At 43.8% G+C, this 21,111-nt stretch overlaps 1 protein-coding gene across 1 annotated transcript; it reads right to left on the bottom strand.

The window, feature by feature from the left end:
- Positions 1-8,033: 8,033 nt before the first annotated feature.
- Positions 8,034-20,836, bottom strand: LOC126470546 (nuclear factor interleukin-3-regulated protein). Its single transcript, XM_050098479.1, has 4 exons — positions 20,702-20,836; positions 18,337-18,806; positions 15,800-16,122; positions 8,034-10,634 (listed from the first exon to the last, which is right to left on the bottom strand). Exons 2-4 carry the CDS (start codon positions 18,784-18,786, stop codon positions 10,103-10,105), a joined length of 1,305 nt encoding a protein of 434 aa, XP_049954436.1. The 5' UTR covers positions 18,787-18,806; positions 20,702-20,836; the 3' UTR covers positions 8,034-10,102.
- Positions 20,837-21,111: the final 275 nt, after the last annotated feature.

Below are 21,111 nucleotides of genomic sequence, written 5' to 3'. Positions count from 1 at the left end.
ATATTTTACTATTTGATTGTCAATTAAATCTTTAAATTTAAATCAGGCGTCTTGCCACGGTTCTCGCGTCTCCCTCTGTCGCAGGTTCGAGTAGTCCCTCGGGCATGGGTGTGTGTGTTGTCCTTAGCGTCAGTTAGTCTAAGTTAGATTAAATAGTGTGTAAGCCTAGGGACCGATGACCTCAGGATATTGCTCCCATAGGGACTTACCATAAATTTCTAAATTTCCTTAAATTCTTTTGCATAGTGTTGTAATCCCGTTTCATAGTAGCTTTGCAGTAGCTGTAGATTATGTGAGTGCATAAAGGATATTGAGAATTCTTGTCCTCATTTTCCGTCATTCCCATTCATTTTCAAAGGTTTGTGAAGATAGATCGATAGAGTGCCTCTTTTTCTGCAGTCACTGGACCTGTGAATTTCTGTACGACACAAACAAATGGTGGTGACAACACGATTCTACAGAACCGAAGAGAGTCATTCTGACCTAGAAACACTTCACCGCAATACTAAAAGAAATTTTGTGCTGTACGGAGTACTTCCGAGAAGGACCAAACAAACCTGAGACAGGTCACCCTCGCACACGCCTACATTGGGCTCGCGTGCAGTTTGGCATGCCGTGGGCGGCACTGGTCTACATTATTGCGACCGTTATTTTGTTCTTCGACCTTCCATTCTTACGTGTCCCAAGTAAGGTATTCATTAGCTTTGTATTAAGCTCAGGGCGTATCTGATGGTGGAGTTTAGTATTTCTTCTAATACGTCATACCTCTCAAAAGTTCTAAGATGTCTCGTCTCATGCCACACATTCACTGGTTGCATCATGCCTAATCAGAACTTTATAAGTACATCGGACACTAACACCATGTAACATGGTCTCTAGCCTTGATAGTAACTTCAAGTCGCCAAGGAAGAAAGTCCACGAGTTTCTTCCGGTAGCTACATCAAGCTTAAGCCCGAAGACCTACCCAATTGCAGGATGTTGATTTCTATGTTCTACCCGCTGTTGCAAACAGTCCAAGAGATTTTATATGGAATTAAGAAAGGTTGATTTTCTTGGAAAGAAAGTGTTGGTCAAAATAGGTGTACACAGTAGTTGTGAACATAGAAGATGGGATAGAGTGTCACCAGCATACCGATCGTGAAGGTATAGCAGAAAGGACAACACTTGGTCAACAGTAATGTGAAAAATAATATCATGATTCTTCCTCAAGGTAACGAGAGTGTGCCAGCTCAAGTTATGGCACGAAAAAAAAGAAACGTCCACGTCATCCGTGAACTACATCCTCCACACACTGATGGTTAAGCGCCTCACTGAGCCATCGGTGCACTCGACACTTTGAATCATTTGAAAAGAGCCAACTTTGCGACTCGTCGAGACACGCTATATACCTCCAGTCAGCTACTATTCAGTTTCTGTGTTGTTGGGCTCACGGGAGACATGTAGCTTTTTGTTTCTTGTGAGCAATGGCCATGTACAAGGTACCTGACTCCAAATACCCATCATACACTTCACTTCGGACTGTTCGCTAGGAAAATGGTTGAAATGTACCTGTATTCAACAAGAGGAGCAATTCCTGTCGGGTTGGAAACCGGTTGTGGTTGACAATACGTGACAGTTGTCTCCAGTCCCTGTCGCTTACCCTATTTTTACAACCATTGTTCTTACACCGTGCTAACACGATTGCGACTGGTACACCATTCCTTGAAATCACGTTTGACGTTGCGCATAGATACGCTACTAAATACACTACTGGCTATTAAAATTGCTACACCAAGAAGAAATTCAGATGATAAATGGGTATTCATTGGAGAAATATATTATACTAGAACTGACATGTGATTACATTTTCACACAGTTTGGGTGCATAGATCCTGAGAAATCAGTTCCCAGAACCACCTCTGGCCGTAATAACGGCCATGATACGTCTGGATATTGAACCAAACAGAGCTTGCATGGCGTGTACAAGTACAGCTGCCCATGCAGCTTCAACAAGATACCACAGCTCATCAAGGGTAGTGACTGGCGTATTGTGACGAGCCAGTTGCTCGGCCACCATTGACAAGACGTTTTCAGTTGGTGAGAGATCTGGAGAATGTGCTGGCCAGGGCAGCAGTCGAACATTTTCTGTACCCAGAAAGGCCCGTACAGGACCTGCAACACGCGGTCGTGCATTATTCTGATGAAATGTAGGGTTTACCAGTGATAGAATGAAGGGTACAGCCACGGGTCGTATCACATCTGAAATGTAACGTCCACTGTTCAAAGTGCCGTCAATGTGCACAAGAGGTGACCGAGACGTGTAACCAATGGCACCCCATACCATCGCCAGTATGGCCATGACGAATACACGCTTCCAATGTGCGTTTACCGCGATGTCGCTAAACACGGATGCGACCATCATGATGCTGTAAATAGAACCTGGATTCATCCGAAAAAATGACGTTTTGTCATTCCTGCACCCAGGTTCGTCGTTGAGTACACCATCGCAGGCACTCCTGTCTGTGATGCAGCGTCAATGGTAACCGCAGCCATGGTCTCCGAGCTGATGGTCCATGCTGCTGAAAACGTCGTCGAACTGATCGTGCAGATATTTGTTGTCTTGCAAACGTCCCCATCTCTTGACTCAGGGATCGAGACGTGGCTGCACGATCCGTTACAGCCATGCCGATAAGATGTCTGTCATCTCGACTGCTAGTGATACGCCGCCGTAGGGATCCAACACGGCGTTCCATACTACCCTCCTGAACTCACCGATTCCACATTCTGCTAACAGTCATTGGATCTCGACCAACGCGAGCAGCAATGTCGCGATACGATTAACCGCAATCGCGATCGTCTACAATCCGACCTTTATCAAAGTCGGAAACGTGATGGTACGCATTTCTCCTCCTTACACGAGGCATCACAACAACGTTTCACCAGGCAACGCTGGTGAACTGCTGTTAGTGTATGAGAAATCGGTTGGAAACTTTCCTCACGTCAGCACGTTGTAGGTGTGCCACCTGCGCCAACCTTGTGTGAATGCTCTGAAAAGCTAATCATTTGCATATCATAGCATCTTCTTCCTGTCGGTTAAATTTCGCGTCTGTAGCACGTCAACTTCGTGGTGTAGCAATTTTAATGGCCAGTAGTGTATAATCGAATCCTTCACACCGTTACCGTAGAGTCGTCCAAACACGATAGCTCCTTTCTGTCACTCTGTCACATAGTCCCGTCGTACGGCTCTGATGCCATACAAGCAACTGGCACATACACATCCCATCACCGCCACGACTTACGCCAGCATTTGATACTCAGATGACCGCCCTGAACAAGTTCTACAGCATCTAGAGCGCTACGAAGAGACCAAAGTACTTTTTTAGGCAGTGACAAATATCTTTCTCTATAGTTCTTATTTTGTCACTGCTCAATGCTGATTTAGCAGACTGTAACACATCAATATCTTCGACCTTATACGCGTTGACTGGAATAGATTTGCCTTTAATGACGAGTCCCACTTCGAATTAAGCCCCGAAGACCTGCGATGTCGTGTTTGGGGACGCACTAGACAGCTGTGGGGTACCAACGTGACTGTCGCCGGCATACGGCCATACAACTTGGAGTGATGGTATCGGTGCCATTTCTTTTCATGGCAGTACCCCTTCGATTTTCTTCCGTGGCACCCTTTCAGCACAGCGGTACCTCCACGTTATTCTACGCTATGTTTTGTTATCCTTCATGGCAAGCCGTCTTCGGCAAGATAGTGCCCGGCCGCACACGGCAAGAATTTCTACTGCTTGTCTTCGTGTTCGCCAAACCGTAACTTGGCCAGCAAGGTCACCGGATCTCCCACAACTGAGAACGTTTGCAGCATTAAGGTCAGGGTACATAAGTCAGCTCGGAATTTTGATGACCTAACGCGTCTATTGGATAGAATTTGGCACGATATGCCTCAGGAGGACACCCAACAACTGTCAATCAATGCCAAGCGGAATAAGTGCTTGCTACCAACGCGTTGTTGACTTGATCAATTTGTGAAGCTCTTTCTCTTGAACAGATCATCCAATTTTACGGAAACTGTAATCATTTATTTATCTGTACATGATCATCGTATCTACCGGTTTCCGTCCCGTTTGGGTAATTCCTTGGTGTTTTTTTTTCCCCCTTGCAGCTTTAGAGAGTATACGGCAAAGTGATATGTAATAACTTAAGTTCAGCTTACGGATGATGCTTATAGTTTTGCTGCTCCTGTCCATTACGTTGTGTGCGTAAATTCACGTCAGGTGCTCACCGTAAGCGCAAATGCTGTTGATGATTTGTCTGTGCAATTTTAAAACCATGAACGTGTGTCGATAGTTAGCAGTAGAGACTAAAAATAACTGCCACTTCCACTCATCTACATCTACATCCATACTCCGGAAGCCACCTGACGGTGTGTGGTGGAGGGTACCTTGAGTACCTCTATCGGTTCTCCCTTCTATTCCAGTCTCGTATTGTTCGTGGAAAGAAGGATTGTCGGTATGCCTCTGTGTGGGCTCTAATCTCTTTGATTTTATCGTCATGGTCTCTTCGCGAGATATACGTAGGAGGCAGCAATATACTGCTTGACTCTTGGGTGAAGGTATTTTCTCGAAACTTCAACAAAAGCCCGTACCGAGCTACTGAGCGTCGCTCTTGCAGTCTTCCACTGGAGTTTATCTATAATTTCCGTAACGCTTTCGCGATTACTAAATTATCCTGTAACGAAGCGCGTTGCTCTCCGTTGGATCTTCTCTATCAACCCTATCTGGTACGGATCCCTCACTGGTGAGCAGTATTCAAGCAGTGGGCGAACAAGTGTACTGTAACCTACTTCCTTTGTTTTCGGATTACATTTCCTTAGGATTCTCCCAATGAATCTTAGTCTGGAATCTGCTTTACCGACGATCAACTTTATTTGATCATTCCATTTTAAATCACTCCTAATGCGTACTCCCAGATAATTTATGGAATTAACTGCTTCCAGTTGATGATCTGCTATATTGTAGCTAAATGATAAGGGATCTTTCTTTCCATGTATTCGAAGCACATTACACTTGTCTACATTGAGATTCAATTGGCACTCCCTGCACCATGCGTCAATTCGCTGCAGATTCTCCTGCTTTTCAGTACAATTTTCCATTGTTACAACCTCTCGATATATCACAGCATCATCCGTAAAAAGACTCAGTGAACTTCCGATGTTATCCACAAGGTCATTTATGTATATTGTGAATAGCAGCCGGCCGGTGTGGCCTTGCGGTTCTAGGCGCTTCAGTCTGGAACCGCGTGACCGCTACGGTCGCAGGTTCGAATCCTGCCTCGGGCATAGATGTGTGTGATGTCCTTAGGTTAGTTAGGTTTAAGTAGCTCTAAGTTCTAGGGGACTGATGACCACAGTTGTTAAGTCCCATAGTGCTCAGAACCATTTGAACCATTTGTGAATAGGAACGGTCCTACGACACTCCCCTGCGGCACACCTAAAATCACTCTTACTTCGAAAGACTTCTCTCCATTGAGAATGACATGTTGCGTTCTGTTATCTAGGATCTCTTCAATCCAATCACACAATTAGTCTGATAGTCCATATGCTCTTACTTTGTTCATTAAACGACTGTGGGGAGCTGTATCGAACGCCTTGCGGAAGTTAAGAAACACGGAATCTACCTTTGGAACCCGTGTCTATGGCCGTCTGGGCGTCGTGGACGAATAGCGCGGGCTAGGTTTCACACTCAGCATGCTTTTATGCGCTTGTGGAATTGAAAAGCACACGTGAGGCTGCACAACATCCTAATATGTCCATTTAACACAGTGATTGCTTGGGAGATGGCTATAAATATTTGCTACCCTTCTTATATCGTCAAAAACCCTGCCATACGTGGGCAGTTTTTGCTGCATAATGTCGAACCTATGTGAAAATAGTCTAAGAACAATAATTGATAATTGCTGTCTGTAATGCAGTATCTGAATGACGAAAGTCATATCGATAAATTGCACTTTTCATCTTCTCTGAGCTTATTATCTTTAGCGCAATGCAGGAAACAGACAGATTATGTCTCAAGGAGGCTAGTATTTGTATCATTGGTTTATTTGTTTAAACGGATGTTTCAATTACTAGAAGTGAAGTAGGAGCTCTTGCCATGGGTGCCATACCTTCTCAATATTCGCCGAAAATATGAAAAATTAGAATGGCGTTCTTGGCTGTAATTGCAGTAAACAAAATAAAATAAAAAGCATTAGTTCCTTATTAAGATTACAAGTATTATATATCTTGCCATCCAGAACAGTTTTAGCAATATAAACGGTGATTAATTCATGAGTGATGTTTATTATTCTATTTATTACAGGACTGCGTAATGTTTTTCGTATTTGCACCCATCAAAGAACGTTACTGATCTTAACATCATTTTGGTCCAATATATTTTGTTTACACAGTTCATTCTGTGATATTAACCTTAAAGCTGTTATCTGAATCTAATTTCCTGGCATCGTTCCTGTTCAGAGGAAATTTGATTGAATATTTACTACTCAGTGTTTCAGTGGCAAGACGACTTATTGCATCTCATGTTTTTCACTACATCTTTAATGTATTATATGTCTCCAATTGTCATTCTAAACCAAGACTGATCTTTATTGTTGTTTGGAGTTGCCACCAACTCACTAGTTTTGAACTGATATTAAATATTCCATCTTATCCTCTCAGTATAAGGTCGAGCATTCGTTGAAAACCTTCCTGCGTTCGTCAGTCCGTGCAGTAATTAATTATGTGGGCTTCTGAGAAAGATTGGTTTTGGTGAGTTATGTTTCTGAATTCACTTCTGTCGTGAATAATTTCTTAATGAGTGTCAATTTTCTTTACACAATTTATTTCTGTTAACCAAGCTTTGGGATATTTCCTCTGATGTGCAAATTTTAGAAGTTGCTCTTTGTGACTGTTTTACTGACTTTCTTGTATTTAACTAAAATTGTAGGCGCCGTTACGATTCCTTTTTTAGCTTTGGCTCTAAAATAATCCTAAGAATCTTTTCTACTCTTTTTTCGATATTTTTTGAGTGAGATGTATCACCATTAGTGTCATACGTGCCATAGTTTAAGATACCCTAAGCACTTTTGATTTGGTTACTGTTTTATGGTATCGTAGTTTGGACATTCCTATAAAATCTTTTTGTATTTGTTTTGCAGGTGTATCTCCACTGTCTTTGTGGTTTTGCAGAAATGTTCTTTTTTTCTTTGACTATTTACCGATTTAGCTCTGCAGGTTGAATGATTTCACCTACTTACTTCAGTTATAAACTAGCACAATAATGAAGCCTGATTTTGCTTATTGCACTGTATACAATGCGTGTTTTCAAATGAGACTTGGAGCTCTGGGTTTGCTGTTAGTGTAGTTTCCTTACAGATATGACTGTTCGATGGGATTTGTTGGAGAGCAATACAGTCCCATAAAAGCAGGCTACGAAATCAGGACTGACTTCATCCCAGGAGACATCTACCGAAGATCATAATTTGTTTAGATTTTCTCGGTGTCTCAAAAACCTCTTTTCAGAATTAAATTGAACGGAAATTATTTTGTGTTTTTGATTGATTCAGTGAGTTAAAAAAAGAATTAGCTCTTCGTGTTTTGGAGCCGGGATTTGCTTGATCCTTTCCATTTTTGGATCAAGCAGAAATTCTTCGAGTAAGCTGAATAATGTGTATGACTGTTAGATTTTCGTTAAGCCTATAAATACAATTACTCTGTTTCGTTTGGCAAATTTAGTAGTTGGTTTTAAGGTTTCAGATTTGCTCTACATCTTTCCTATACATATGATTTTATTGTGCGGTGACTGCAGATTTCACTATAGAGCCAGTGTTGCAGCATGATACAATATATCACAGAGAATCATCTTATCAATGTAAGCTGATGTCATGATTTGGTTGAATCTCATCAACAATATTTACAAACCCTTTCTGACATTTTCACTGCCTTTCATTTAGATTCGTAACATTTCTCGTAATGAGGATATTATAAAGATTGAAATAAATAATACAGGTAGTATATGACAAAAAGCAAACTGTGTTTATTCCAGTACATTCATAAAATACATACTTCTAATCAGTTTAAGGGCAGAAGGTACAGCAATAAGATATTTGCGCAAATGACAGTGTTTGAATTTGATTGAACAATTCACAGCTTTCTTAAGGCAGATAATTTTAGCAGGATGGACGTATTTACAGGAAACAGAAACCTGAGATATTAAAATAATCCAAGTATAAAAATAAGAGGAAAATAGCATTCAGTATTTTGCAATCACAAACTAATGCTATGCACGATCCAAACCACCAACAGTCTTTCTACACGTCAACAGCAATTAAATACGACAATAAATATTTAACAACTTTTTCACGAACAGCTATGATACAATGTGAACGTTGCCTCCTTTGGCAACATCATTGTACACTAATCGTCAGCTCTCTGGCCGCATTATGTATGCACTACATCTTTAGTCCACAGAAGTGCACGGCCAATCACAGAGTACAGAACAAACACAGCACTGTGAAAATGTTCCACAATGTCCTTGAGAATTCAGTAAGTTCTTAGCTAGCTTTATGAGATACATAAGTTACATTACTTTACAAAACTGTAAAAACTAACACTGCAAGACATAGTAAAAAGCTCCAGTCTTAAGAGGAAGAAAAAATAAATACCTAATAAACATAATCAGTCAGATACTTCTGAAAGTAGTAAGTTACTCCTCTACAAGAATTTAAGGCAAAGAAGTGTACAGCACTTCACGAAAATTATATGGAAGTACATTGCTGAATAAATGACAGTTTAACGAGCAGGAAGTACAATTTTTCAGAAAATATGACACCAATATTGTTGAAAAATTTAACAGCAGTTGCATAAAAAAGTATTTGTAACAATTACTGCTTTAAACTGATGGCTGAGGCATTCTAACACATCAACCCTTATTTAAGTTAAAAATACAAGAGTTCTTACATTTTCAGTCACAATTAAAGTTCCCTTTGATGAGATGTACTGATTGTATCATTAACAATTCTAGCACTTATTCAAGTATCATTTGGATTTTCTATTTAGTACATAAAATCGTCGTAATCGGCTGAGAAAACTGAGATCATAGCCAGAATTATGACTTTCTGTTTGTGTGAAAATAGTTCAATTCCATATAAACAGAAAGTGCAGAACATTAAATTTGTATTACAAATACAGACACGTGCGTTGTAGCCGCCTTATTTGCTGCCTCTTCTGATTACTACAGATTGACGTTTACTAAGTATGTCCACTTTCTTTGGTTGAAGGAACTCGTCGAGGCAACCTCAAATTAGTATGGACCCCATTTGTAGTTTGTGTTGTGTCTCAGTACATTGTTGACTCGAGATGACATAAAAAAGGGGTCAAGATTGTTCATAAATATCATTCCAGACTCTCCAACATCTGGTGTTACAGCAGTTAAATGACATTACAGCCCGTTTAACATAGATATCTAACGAATGGATGCCTTACTCCGCAACAAGCGCCACGTTTGGAGATGACAGGATGAGCGAATAAGGGCAGATATGTTCTGTGATATGGTGTGGTTTTGGCGAGGCCTGGGAGTGGATAGGTAAAAGCACGAGCTGGTTGTATAACATGCACAGGTCAGTGTATCTGTACAAGTAATGTAAATCGTCATAGAAAATTGTAGTCCCATCGTCTACAAAAGTCTGGAACCGGGACTGCAAGGACATCCTTTTCAATTTTTAGTGTTCTTGTTAGATAATATTACTGAAGGAAAATAAATATGTCGATTCACCCTGATTTCTTGCGGGAAAAACGGGCGCAATTTCGTGTACGACGGAGATGTACTGGCGCCCTAAACGAGCAGATGCGCAGTCTGGCTGATGGAACGTTTACGTCTGTATCTTCGCCTACACTAAAGCGGGGATGCTGACGGATTTCTTCTCAGACACATTACGCCACTGAGGCCACACTTGACGTGCGAGGAAGAGTTACGGATCCCAACTGGGGGGGTCCACACAGTGACGCCCTAGGCGTCCTACCAGGATAACAGCCGGCCAATGGGCAGTCTAGTGGGAAACCAGGCGGCCGACTGCGGCGACATCACTGCTCGCCGGCCGCGGCTTGCGCAGTGGGCTTTGTGCCGGTAAGCAGGCTCTTGATGTTGGCAACCTCGGAGGCGAGCCGGGCCAGCTCGGACTTGAGCTGCGCGTCGTCCTGCGGGGGCGGCAGCCCCACGGGCACTGCCGTCGCGCCGGAAGCCGCGGCCGCCGCCCAGTCGGCGGGCCCGCCCAGGGAGATGCCCGAGTCGCGCTCGTCGCTGCTGCCCTCCGCGTCCCAGGGGGGCGACGCGCGCGCCGCCGGCTCCGTCTTGATGTTCTGCAGCGACAGCAGCGTCGTGGCCGCATCCTTGTCGCCCAGGTGGCTCTTGTGGCGCAGCTTGTGCGGCAGGCTGTTGCTTGCGGACACCGTCAGCGTCAGCGGTAGCGGCAGCGGGCCGGGGGCCGACGCAGATTCGTCGCCGCTCGAAAGTTCGTACGGGCTTTGCGCGCGGCTGCGCGCCGTGCGGCTCAGGTTCAGCACCGGCGACGTCTCGAACTGCGGATGTGGCGGGTGCAGCGATGGCAGCTGGAAGCTGAAAACAAAAGCGCCTTCGTTACATACGTCGCACGTAGAGTTTTTACAACACGATTACGTTGTTAGCAAAAGTAATGTTTGTTGACAGTTTGTGCTCGAGTCTGGATTACAGTAGGTATCTCTCTCTCTCTCTCTCTCTCTCTCTCTCTCTCTCTCTCTCTATCTCTTACTTTAGGTGTAATAACGGATTGACATTGTGAAAGTAAATATCAAATTATCTATATAGCTCTGGACAGTTATGGAACACTTTTTTCAGTAACTGTCTTCTGACTGGTTTGATGCGGCCTGCCACAAATTTCTAACCTGTGACAAGCTCTTCATCTCAGAATATCACTCAAATATTACGCCCTCAGGTATCTGTTGGATGTATTCCAATCCTTGTCCATTCCCACAGCATTTACCCTCTACAACTCTCTCTAGTACCATTGGAGTTGTTCCCCAGTGTCTTAACACACATGCTATGATCCTGGCCGTCCTTCTTATCCGTGTTTGTCTGACGTTCCTTTCTTCGCCGATTCTGCGAAGAACTTCATTTATTTTCTTATCAGTCCATCTACTTTTCAACATACTTCTACAGTACCACGCTTCGATTCTCTTCATTTCTAATTTCCCACAGTCCGTGATTCACTACCACAAAATGCTGTGCACCAGACGTACATTCCCAGAAATTTCTTCATCAAATTAAAGACTGTATATGAAGCGGGACTGTATATGGACAGGAACATGCAACAGAATATTTTATTTTACTCACAAAGGATCCAATGAACGTTGTGGCTACCCTTCAATAAAAGATTATTGTAGGAGACTGTAGTCTGGCACAAATAATCACAACAGTATTTTTTTTTTTATGCCATAGCAGGTTTCGAGAGGCTGTAACTATCATCAGATGCGTACACTAAACCTGGTTACGAAGTTAATGTCTTTAGCGGAAGGTGATTTACTACTACGATATGCTCTAGTCATGGATTTTTAATCCTAGTTTGTATGTACCAATTTTTGTGAAACCACCCGTTAAAGTATTGTCGAAAGTGCCTGTGGTTGTATGTTAAAAAGTTGCCCGATAAACCACAACATTGCAAATTTCATGCAGAAAAGGTTGCCCTCCAGTACTTACTCTTTGGAAGAGAGGGAAAACTTTGTTCAAGATCAAGACGATACGTTGTTTCCAAATTTGCGTTCTGTATCTTTACCGATGTTCTGTCTCGATTCACGCGAACGCACTCTGTCACAACGTAGCATATGTTGATGCAGAGTAAATATCTGCAGATTATTCGAGACCACGAACTAACGTTACCACACACTTTACAGGCATAATGAGGTCCATTCACAAGAAAATAAATTTCCTTAGTGTCTCAGTCATAAATTAGTTCTATAATAAATGTTTTTAACAACTGTTGTTCTAGATTATTTCTATTATTCGGAACCGAAGCTTCGTTGCGTTAAGATAATATATCGTTGTACCTTTCTGAAACAGCTGAATGCATCCTGGCGACTTGCATTACGTTATTGAAGGTAATTTCGAACAGTAATGATATTTTCGTTTGAGCCCTATGTATCGGAATAACCAGGTTGTGCAATATTTGTGGCCGTAAAAAGGTCGTACCACCATATTTTGTAGATCAGTGGTCGTTTTTACATATTCGTTGAAGGAGGAGAGAAAGGAAGGGGACAAGAGCCGTAAAGATGGAGAGAGGGGAGGTAAGCGTTCCCGTTCCGCACAATGCTGCGACAGCCGCGGAAGAGCGTTGCGGCGAAAGTCGCACTTTCTTCTGGCGGCCACTGACTCCGCGTTCGAGGTCACGCAGATACCTGCCGCGGTGAAAGGGGCTCGCGCTGCCATCACCATTTTCCACGTACATTCCTTTCACCATTCCCCCTTTCTCCTCGATTCAAGGTTCTATTGCTCTTGCACGGGGGTAGGTCCAGCGAAATTTCTATCCCTTATTATAGTTGACGCTTACGAAATGGAAACGAATTACCTGACAAAATTGTCCTCCGTGTGGTGCTCGTAGAGCGGGAAGATACCGACACACCCAAACGAAATCATCATATGATGTAATGATCCGGAACAATTTTATGTAATGAACAAATGTTATGTAATGTACTAGTTTGAAGAAAACTGTACAAGCTGTTTGAACAAGTCAGCACAAGGCCGCCTCTGAAAGGTACTTATGTACCGAAAATGTTTAAAATAACGCCAGTGTAGACAGGAGCTTGTCTAGGATACTAACTAAGATATGTTTTAGGGGGTGGGGTATGGAACCACGTATTACTAGTTTGGCCTGTGTGTGAAGATATGTCTTGGGGTCAGAGGCTGTCCATACCCCCTCATCCCAACCGCTGGGGACGCTCTTTGATCAGCAGACTGGGAAAATGAATGCTCAAGGGCGGCCTTTTCTGTGTATGTGGAATTACTAACATATCTTGACAGTTGAATTGCTACCCCAAAGAGGCATTCTATAAATGTCATTGAGCGATCATTTGCTCTGAACGAAAATTCGACAAATAGATATCAAAGTTTATTCAATCGGCCGAGTAGTCTCGCGTATTAACGCGACCGCCCCCAAGACGGGGAGGTATGCCGGCACCGGATCGACGGGAGGTCGACGTGCCGCCCAGCCTGGTTATGGTTTTTAGGAAGTTTCCCACGTTCCACTATGTGAATGATTGCAGGGGTGGTTCCCATGTTAAGCCTCAGATACGCGAAACGTAGACATTTATTACACTTTCTCACACCTGAACACAGAATTTACAGATTGGTTATACTGCTTCTAGCCTGGTGTGTGTGTGTGGGGGAGGGGGGGGGGGGGGGGAGAAGACCGTAGCTGTTTGGTTTCCTTAAAAACTTACTCTGCATCAGATTTTACTTGAAGCCATAACTGAAGGACTAGATACATTGTTGCAAGTGAAAATTGTGATAATATTAAACCTCACAGACTTAACTTGACGCACGAATTAGACCAAAATGAAAAACAATGCCACTAGGGCGGAGTCGTTGAGAGTATGTCTTCGAAAGTTGCTCTCAGAATGAAACACAAAAGCACTGCGCGACGCTGCTTGCAAAATCCTGCTATTGTCAGAAGTGATCACAGCTTCTCAGGCAAAAAACGTTGCACCGTCTTCCTTGCTCCAGATGTCTCCCTACAAGCCTGAAATACAGACGGAGTGCACCGTTGCCTGTGCACTAGCGTCCCTGCTGAAAGAGGATTACATCCACATCGGCAGGCGCTTGAATATTGCGTGTGCCACAAACTAGGCTGAAAGTTACATCCCGTTTGTTACTAGCTTTCTACAAAACAGTATTCTTAACCGTACAGAAGTTGCTGTTGGTGGGATCGAACAAAAAGCTACGTCAGAGAAGAATAATTTTCCCACTCCAACTCTTCCTCGTCTTTGTTCCACGTTGTCTGTATCTTTCTTTGGCGTCTATTGCTTCTCCCTTAAATAACTATTTATTTGCGAAGAAATATCTGCAAAATCGGTATGTGTCCCAAATTCTTCACACTGTGACAGTCGGTTCTCGCTGTTTCGAATAATACGTCCTCAGCATTAATATACATACACATTGCAGAGTGCTGACGCTGCAGCACCGCGGGCAGTGTCCTTTTAATTTCACGGTTAATGACCCGGAGGCGGGGTGGTTGTTCAAACGGGCGCGCGTGTGACTGCCGAAGTCGGGCGCAGCTTTCGCGTCCGACCGAGTGCAGCGCTCCCGGCACGGAGAAAGCCGACCTCCTAACCCAGAAAGCCACATTCTCTCACCGACTTTCTTCCCCTCCTCCCACGTGCGAGGTCCTCGTTCGCGGCGGGCGTATCAGTTCGGAGATGGCGGACTCGATATCGAGTAGCAGGGCCGGCTTTCATCCGCAGCCCACGGGAACCAGATCAACTCATTACCCTGACTGGTATAACAGGTGCTCCCCAAAACCCTCTCACTGATACCTGGAACCCAACCGTTAAAAAATCCATCCCCTTTACAACGCCCCCTCCGACACTTAAATACTCTTATCTATAATGTGTGTGCTGTACTGAAACGGAGGAATCTCAGAAAGGTCCTGAAAACTTAGCGTTAGATTCATTGCTGACTCATTATATTCTCCTACGCATACATGGTTTAACTGGCTCAGTATTGATATCAACAGATACAAGTGTGATTCTTACGGTGACTGGAGCACAAAAAAATTATGTGATCTTCATAGAGAACGACGCTGAGTTCAGAGAATTGACTAAACGTTTGAGTTTAACGGCCCAGCGACTCTTAAGACAGACTGAGACGGAGTAAAAGGTCGAGAATCTCAAGATGGTGAGGGAAAGCGGCAGTGGCTCAACAGAACTATGCCTGCTTTCGCATGACTCGATTTATTGAAATCAAAGTATAGTAGGCAAGAGAGTATTTGAATCCCCCACATCTAGAATGCGAGTCTGGCTCATTGAGGTTCGGTGTTGAAGAATCTTGACGTTTACGCTTGTAAAATACTGAAATGACAAAAGGTGATCTCTAATTCCTTTAAATTATATTATATTGTTATAATACCACCTTTAAGTAAACCTGCCCACCTGTAAGTCCACCTGCAAATCGACACACACACACACACACACACACACACACACACACACACGAGCGCGCCCGAGCTCGCACGCGCGTATATACATACACAAAGAGAGAGAGGGAGAGATACAGTGACAGATAGATTATCAACAAAAAAGTATTGCTTGATATGAGATAATTGCGTGTCTTATCTTCTATATCTAGTACATTGGGTACACTGCATAATAACAAAGCATAATGTGTCCAACCACCAGCTTTGTAATAAAACGATTGATGAAAGAGATTGTGACCCTGAAATAGGTTTGTGTTAAATTTAGTAATCCTTCTCCAATCCCTGATTTTAGGTAAGCTTTGACTTTTTGGCACAGTCGCCAAGTCAGGAATTGACTTTCACCTACAGTTCATCATTCAATTGGCCGTTGAATTAATACCTGCACCTCTGGAGATGGCTCACTGTGACTAAGATATTCTGTAAAGCCAGGATCCCTTATCACCCAGCAGTCGTCAAGGTAAGTAACGAACGTCAATTACAACCCTTTCTCCAGCAGGTTGCGGTATTAGTGCAAGTGCCATTCCAGGGGGAACTGGAAGCGAGAGATGGAGCTGATGCTTACCTGTAGGGGTACGCGTCGGGCTCAGGGTAGGCGTCGTGGTGTGGCGGTGGAGGTGGCGGGAAGGCGAGCGTAGGCGGCTGGGCGTGCTGGAGAGGGTGTAGTGGCTGCACACTGACGGGCTGGTGGATCACCGACGTGGGGATGGGGCTGGGCGCGGGCGCGGGGGCGGGTGCCGCCGAGGGTGTGGGGGCGGGCGCGGGTGCGGGCCCCGGCGTGTACAGCAGCGGCGGCCCCACCGGCATCCCCACAGACCCGGCCGACGACAGCTTCGGCCTCTTCGTGAAGCTCAGCACTTGCTCCGTCGTGGGCAGCGTAGCCATCACCTGCCACAGACACAATTTATGTTAGGAATCTCCTGAGTCCTTTCAAAGTACGCAGTAAAACTACGTTGATAATAAATTAGTCTGTCAATTTGACGTGTCACATAGGTGATGACGAAAATGGAGTGTGAAAAATGTCGATGTTGAGTAAGGCTTTAAGGTGTAAGGACACAAAAGCACGAAAGAGCGGAGGTCAAGTCCCCAAGAACATAAGCAGTATAGTGTAAATTCTTTGTGCAAGTGTAAAAAAAGTGTTCGAAATGGTTGTGTAGCGTGGATCTGAGGGGAAACACGGGAACCAGCCCCGTATGCAGCTAGCGGGATGTTGGAAACTGCCTAAAATTCACATTCAGACTGGTAGGCACACCTGGCAAATTCGATCTGCGGTCGGCATACCTCTCCGTCCCCCAAGCGCTTCTGTGTTAGAGGAAGAGGCCGAGGAAACAAGCGGCAAGGAAGAATAAAGATTAATGATGCATGATGAAGTCATCAGGGACAGAGAACGAGCTCGGAACATACAAGGATGGGGCAGAAAATCCGACTTGCTACATGAACTGAAACCATGGAAAACCTGTCCTGAAGAGATGTTTGTGGCCTCGAACACCAATGCCCCAATGCCTCCGAATTCCTGTCCAGGGCCTCTGATAAGAAACATTGTTTGTATTCGTGTGAGTAGAGTCTTCGAGACTTAGGAAACAAACGAACGAGAGAAGGTTGTTGGTAGTAAGGGAGCGCGGGTTTAATATGAAATTTTGATCCAAACAGACTGTGTTTTCCCAAAGTCCATAACGTAAATGGTTACACGTTCTGTGAACTATGCAACCTTCCTTCTGCACTACAGGCCTGTACCATTTGTTTCAACGGCAGGATATATTCCCTGGAGACATGCGTAACAAATGACAAAAGGAAATAATTTAGTGAAATTAAGTGCACCACTTCGTAATGGCGATAAAATTTGAACTATCGTTATACCAAATTGATTTTCAAGCTGAAACTAAAGATATCAAGGACGGAATAATACAAATTTCTCCCACTTCGAAACAAATAGTTTTACTTTCCGTATTTCTCAGAGAGAAAACCCGGTTAAAACTTCATGAACGTCTCCAAACACGGCGCAAATCAGAAATGATGGAATAAAACGAGTACCAATGGTGGTATAGAAGAAAATTACAATCTTCATTCATTTTTTCTTCGTGTGTTTATACTATATGAGTTTGAGATTGATTGTATGTGAAGCAAAAGCTACCAGGGAAGCCCGAGGATTACAGTAAAATGGCTCGAAGTAATTAAATAGTGCTGATGCCAAAATGAGATATTCATGAGAAAAATAACGCCTTTGTCCGAAAAAGAGGAACAGGTTTCGGGAAAAATCCGTCAACCCGGAGGACGGTGCTGGCTATTGTAGGAGTAGCGGAGGCGGCTGTGACCTACTTACCTCCTTCTGGTCGCAGAAGTCACGAGGACGCCTCCGCTCCTCACGTACCGTACCGACCTGACAAAAATTATATGCGTGGCGCCTTAAGCATACTGCGAGAGACATCGGCAATGACACAGATCTGAGCGCGCAGAAATAGGAAACACGTCTACAGGGTCGCCACGCAGAATTCGCCAGCGCCTGCCCCGTTACACAAGCCACCGGGCTTCGACGTGCTGCGTGTCACATACTTCCAGGCGCTCCCTTGGCCTGGAGCGCCATCCTACCCTTCTTCCGCTTACCATAAAAAAATAACGGAATCTCTCGCGGAAATCAAGGCTGTAGATTGATATGAAACTACTTAGAAGAGCTAAGAATTAACTCAGCGGATTTCATTTCAGCCCCCTTTTGTTTCTTGGATGTAGGGACGTTGATATGAAGTGTGCTGCTTTTCATAATCTGTACAGTGGATGTTCTGAAATATAATTTTCGTAGAGATGAATTTTGATACGTAAATCCGTAGGGAACCCCTTGTACAAGGCATGGAGATCGCTCATGTAGAACACATAACAGACCTGGTCATATGTTATGTAAGTAATATATGGGATGGAAATGTTCTGTAAGTGGTAATGAAAATATCACATCATTAATGGATATCAGTGCATCATGAAAATGTCCAGTATAAAGTTATATTTATGAAATATCAGAGATTTTCTATTTGTAGACATCTATTGTACGTTTAAGGAAAATATTGCAAAAGAAAAGTAGAAAACAGTATTATGGGAAGGTGTTGAGATGCTTACCTGCTCAACGCTGATGAGACTTTCTCCGCAAACCCCGAACTTGTCCTTGAAGGCGGCCAGCTGGGCCTTGAGGACGTGGTTCTCCTTGGTGAGCTCGACAACCCTGGTCTCGAGGATCATGTCGTTGAAGCGCCTCTTCTCGCGTGACCTCTTGGCCGCCTCGTTATTGCGTCTGCGCCTATCCCAGTAGCTCTCATCCTTCTTGTTGTCGGGGATGAACTCGCGCTGCTTGCGCTGCGTGAACAGCTCTTTGCGCTTGACGTGCGACGACAGATCAAAGTTCGGGGGCGTCCCATTCGTTGGTGCCGCCGAATACGGCGGTTCGGGCTCGGGAGAGTCCACCATCACGTGCTCGGAATAGGAGTTGCTGCCTGGCATCGTGCAGTTTAGCGACGGAGTCTCACCATTGATCGGCGATCCACTTTGGCGGGCGACAAATTCTGCCACCATAATTCGGTGCCTCAGAGCATCTGCAACGAGTTCCACATCATTCATTAGCAAAGAGTTATCTCAAATACGCTCATCCGTCAAAGCCAGAAAGTATTACGTTGACAACTTACGAAAGTAATATTCACAGTGAGGAGAAAGAGAGATTACGTGAATACTAAATAACTGAACATTTGTTAGTAAAACAAATAGAAAAAGTAGCACGTGAAAACGCAGTGGCTTCTACGTTTCACTAAGAAACCCAATATAACACAAAGAATGGAATTCAGTGACTTAATTTCTAAAACAGAAGCTCCTATGATTCGATACAAATCAACTAACTGTATGTCTGTTTACAAAATAACATAGTAAATGCGTGAGAAACTACATTCTGTCGAATGATATTAATTAAATATGTTTCACGTTCCTGCGCAAGAAAGGCCTCTAACCATAGTTTGGATCAGACGAAAATGGCATTTTCGTATGCCAGAGATTAATATCACTAACGACGGAATGTGTAAAGAAAAATGTCCAGGGCAGTACATTATCATGAAAAAGACTGTCAGGTATTATTAACAGACAACTAAAATTAGACTATTAATGTCCTAAAAAAAATCAGTTTACCAACCATAGAGAATTCCAAAAAATTCTGCGAGTGACTATCCATACAACTGTATCACAAATTGATAAATGTTATGATGCTTCATAATGTGTTCAAAGCAGCGTTTACATTTACTATCTTGCAAAATATTTGTATTTGGCAAAAATTAATTAAGCACACACAGATGAGCGCAAAATTTGTGTTCGCTGTCGTCTAAAAGAGATGATCGTTCATTGTTATCCACGCGCCTCAAGAACGAAGAGCAGATCGTGTAAGGGGACCCACCACGCGTTTTCGCGCACTATTGAACCTACTTACACTGCAAAATGTGCAACCACAGCGACGTATAGTCTATAAATGTCAAATTGTCAACAGGTGAAACACTTGCGCAGGATGGCAACACACCGTTATAGCATTGCACATACATGACGTCAAGAGTCCACGTGAGGCGCACGTCACGCGGCAAACTGCTACCTGTGCGAAACCTGGGAAGCCCGGAGCAACGTACTCTTCACTCTAACCGACAATTGCACAATGAGCTGAGCGATGACAAAAGACTCAGCTCACGCCAACCTATCACGTTGCCGCAGCTCAGCTGTCACATAGGATTTCCAACGACACCGAAGTTTTGCGTCACTTAGCGTAAACACTGATCATCCCCTCGAAGCTTACTCATTACATCACAAGAACCAGATATTTTGCCATTTCCGAGGTCCTAGGAGTCTACCACTGTCAGCATCATTCAACAGACTCAAATGATTTCTCTGCAAGAATGATGCAAACTTCCGTGAGTCATCCAGACCATACAAAATTTCATCCAGATGACACTACTGCTCTACCTAATCATCACACACCTTTCAACAATAGTCAAATACTACGTAAAACTACCTAACATGAAGAATACCTGCTTAGCCCACTGAGTTGTATAGTTACTTAAAGGGTGGAGACATTCGTTATGCTTACAACCGCTCAAATACTTTACCTAACCACGCGCTAGACTGTCAGTTACACAAAGAAAAACATCAGATATGAGAAGAATAAAGTCAGCAAATGAAAAAGATGGAAATAGTGCAGTGTGACCTCACAATAGGAACGAAATGTGGAAACAGTAGCGCACAGTCTTCGCATTTTTTTTTTTTTTTTTCGTTACCGCAATTGTGAAGATGTACTGACACATGACAAATTTTCTGGAAAACTAATGCACTTTATGAGAAACATGGATGAAATGTTGCGATTTGTTCGCTAATAACAAAACCTTCATAAATTTTGTAAACGGCGAATTGACGGAAGGACGGCGTGAATTTACTAACAAAACGGAAAAGAATGGAAAATACTTACCAAGCGTCCTGCGATGGAGTTGTGCCGTATAATCCAAGATGACGACAAAGTGATGCAAACACTAGCGAAGCTGCGAGCACACTGCTAAGAACGCGAGAGAACTGTCACCGCTCACGGAACTTGGCGAACTGCGCGCCCGAGTGCGGCGCTGCTCAATGTCGCTCGGCTGGCGGCGGTGGTGGGGGAAGCGGCCCCGAACCGAGGACAACACCCTTTCTGACTCACCAATCACAGCCGCGATAGGTCACCTTCACATTACGTAACGGCAGCGTGGGTTTATTACGTAAGCACGATACCGTTCTCCCCTCGGCAGGCACATGGTGCCACTCGGGCAGCCGGAGATGGCCGAAAGCTCTTGTTGAGCACGCTATTCGCTGCGATGTGAGCTCCACGCACGTTGCTGGCGCGCC

The sequence above is a fragment of the Schistocerca serialis genome, chromosome 3, assembly GCF_023864345.2.
Source record: "Schistocerca serialis cubense isolate TAMUIC-IGC-003099 chromosome 3, iqSchSeri2.2, whole genome shotgun sequence".
NCBI classification, from domain to species: Eukaryota; Metazoa; Arthropoda; class Insecta; order Orthoptera; family Acrididae; genus Schistocerca; species Schistocerca serialis.
This window is presented reverse-complemented; position numbering and strand designations above follow the sequence as displayed.

Coding starts and splice junctions, on each gene's coding strand:
- LOC126470546 (XM_050098479.1), bottom strand. CDS start 18,786: ATGGTGGCAGAATTTGTCGCCCGCCAAAGTGGATCGCCGATCAATGGT. Junction 16,123..18,336: donor GTCTCATCAGCGTTGAGCAG/GTAAGCATCTCA, acceptor TGTCTGTGGCAG/GTGATGGCTACGCTGCCCAC. Junction 10,635..15,799: donor CCCGACGCGTACCCCTACAG/GTAAGCATCAGC, acceptor TTTTGTTTTCAG/CTTCCAGCTGCCATCGCTGC.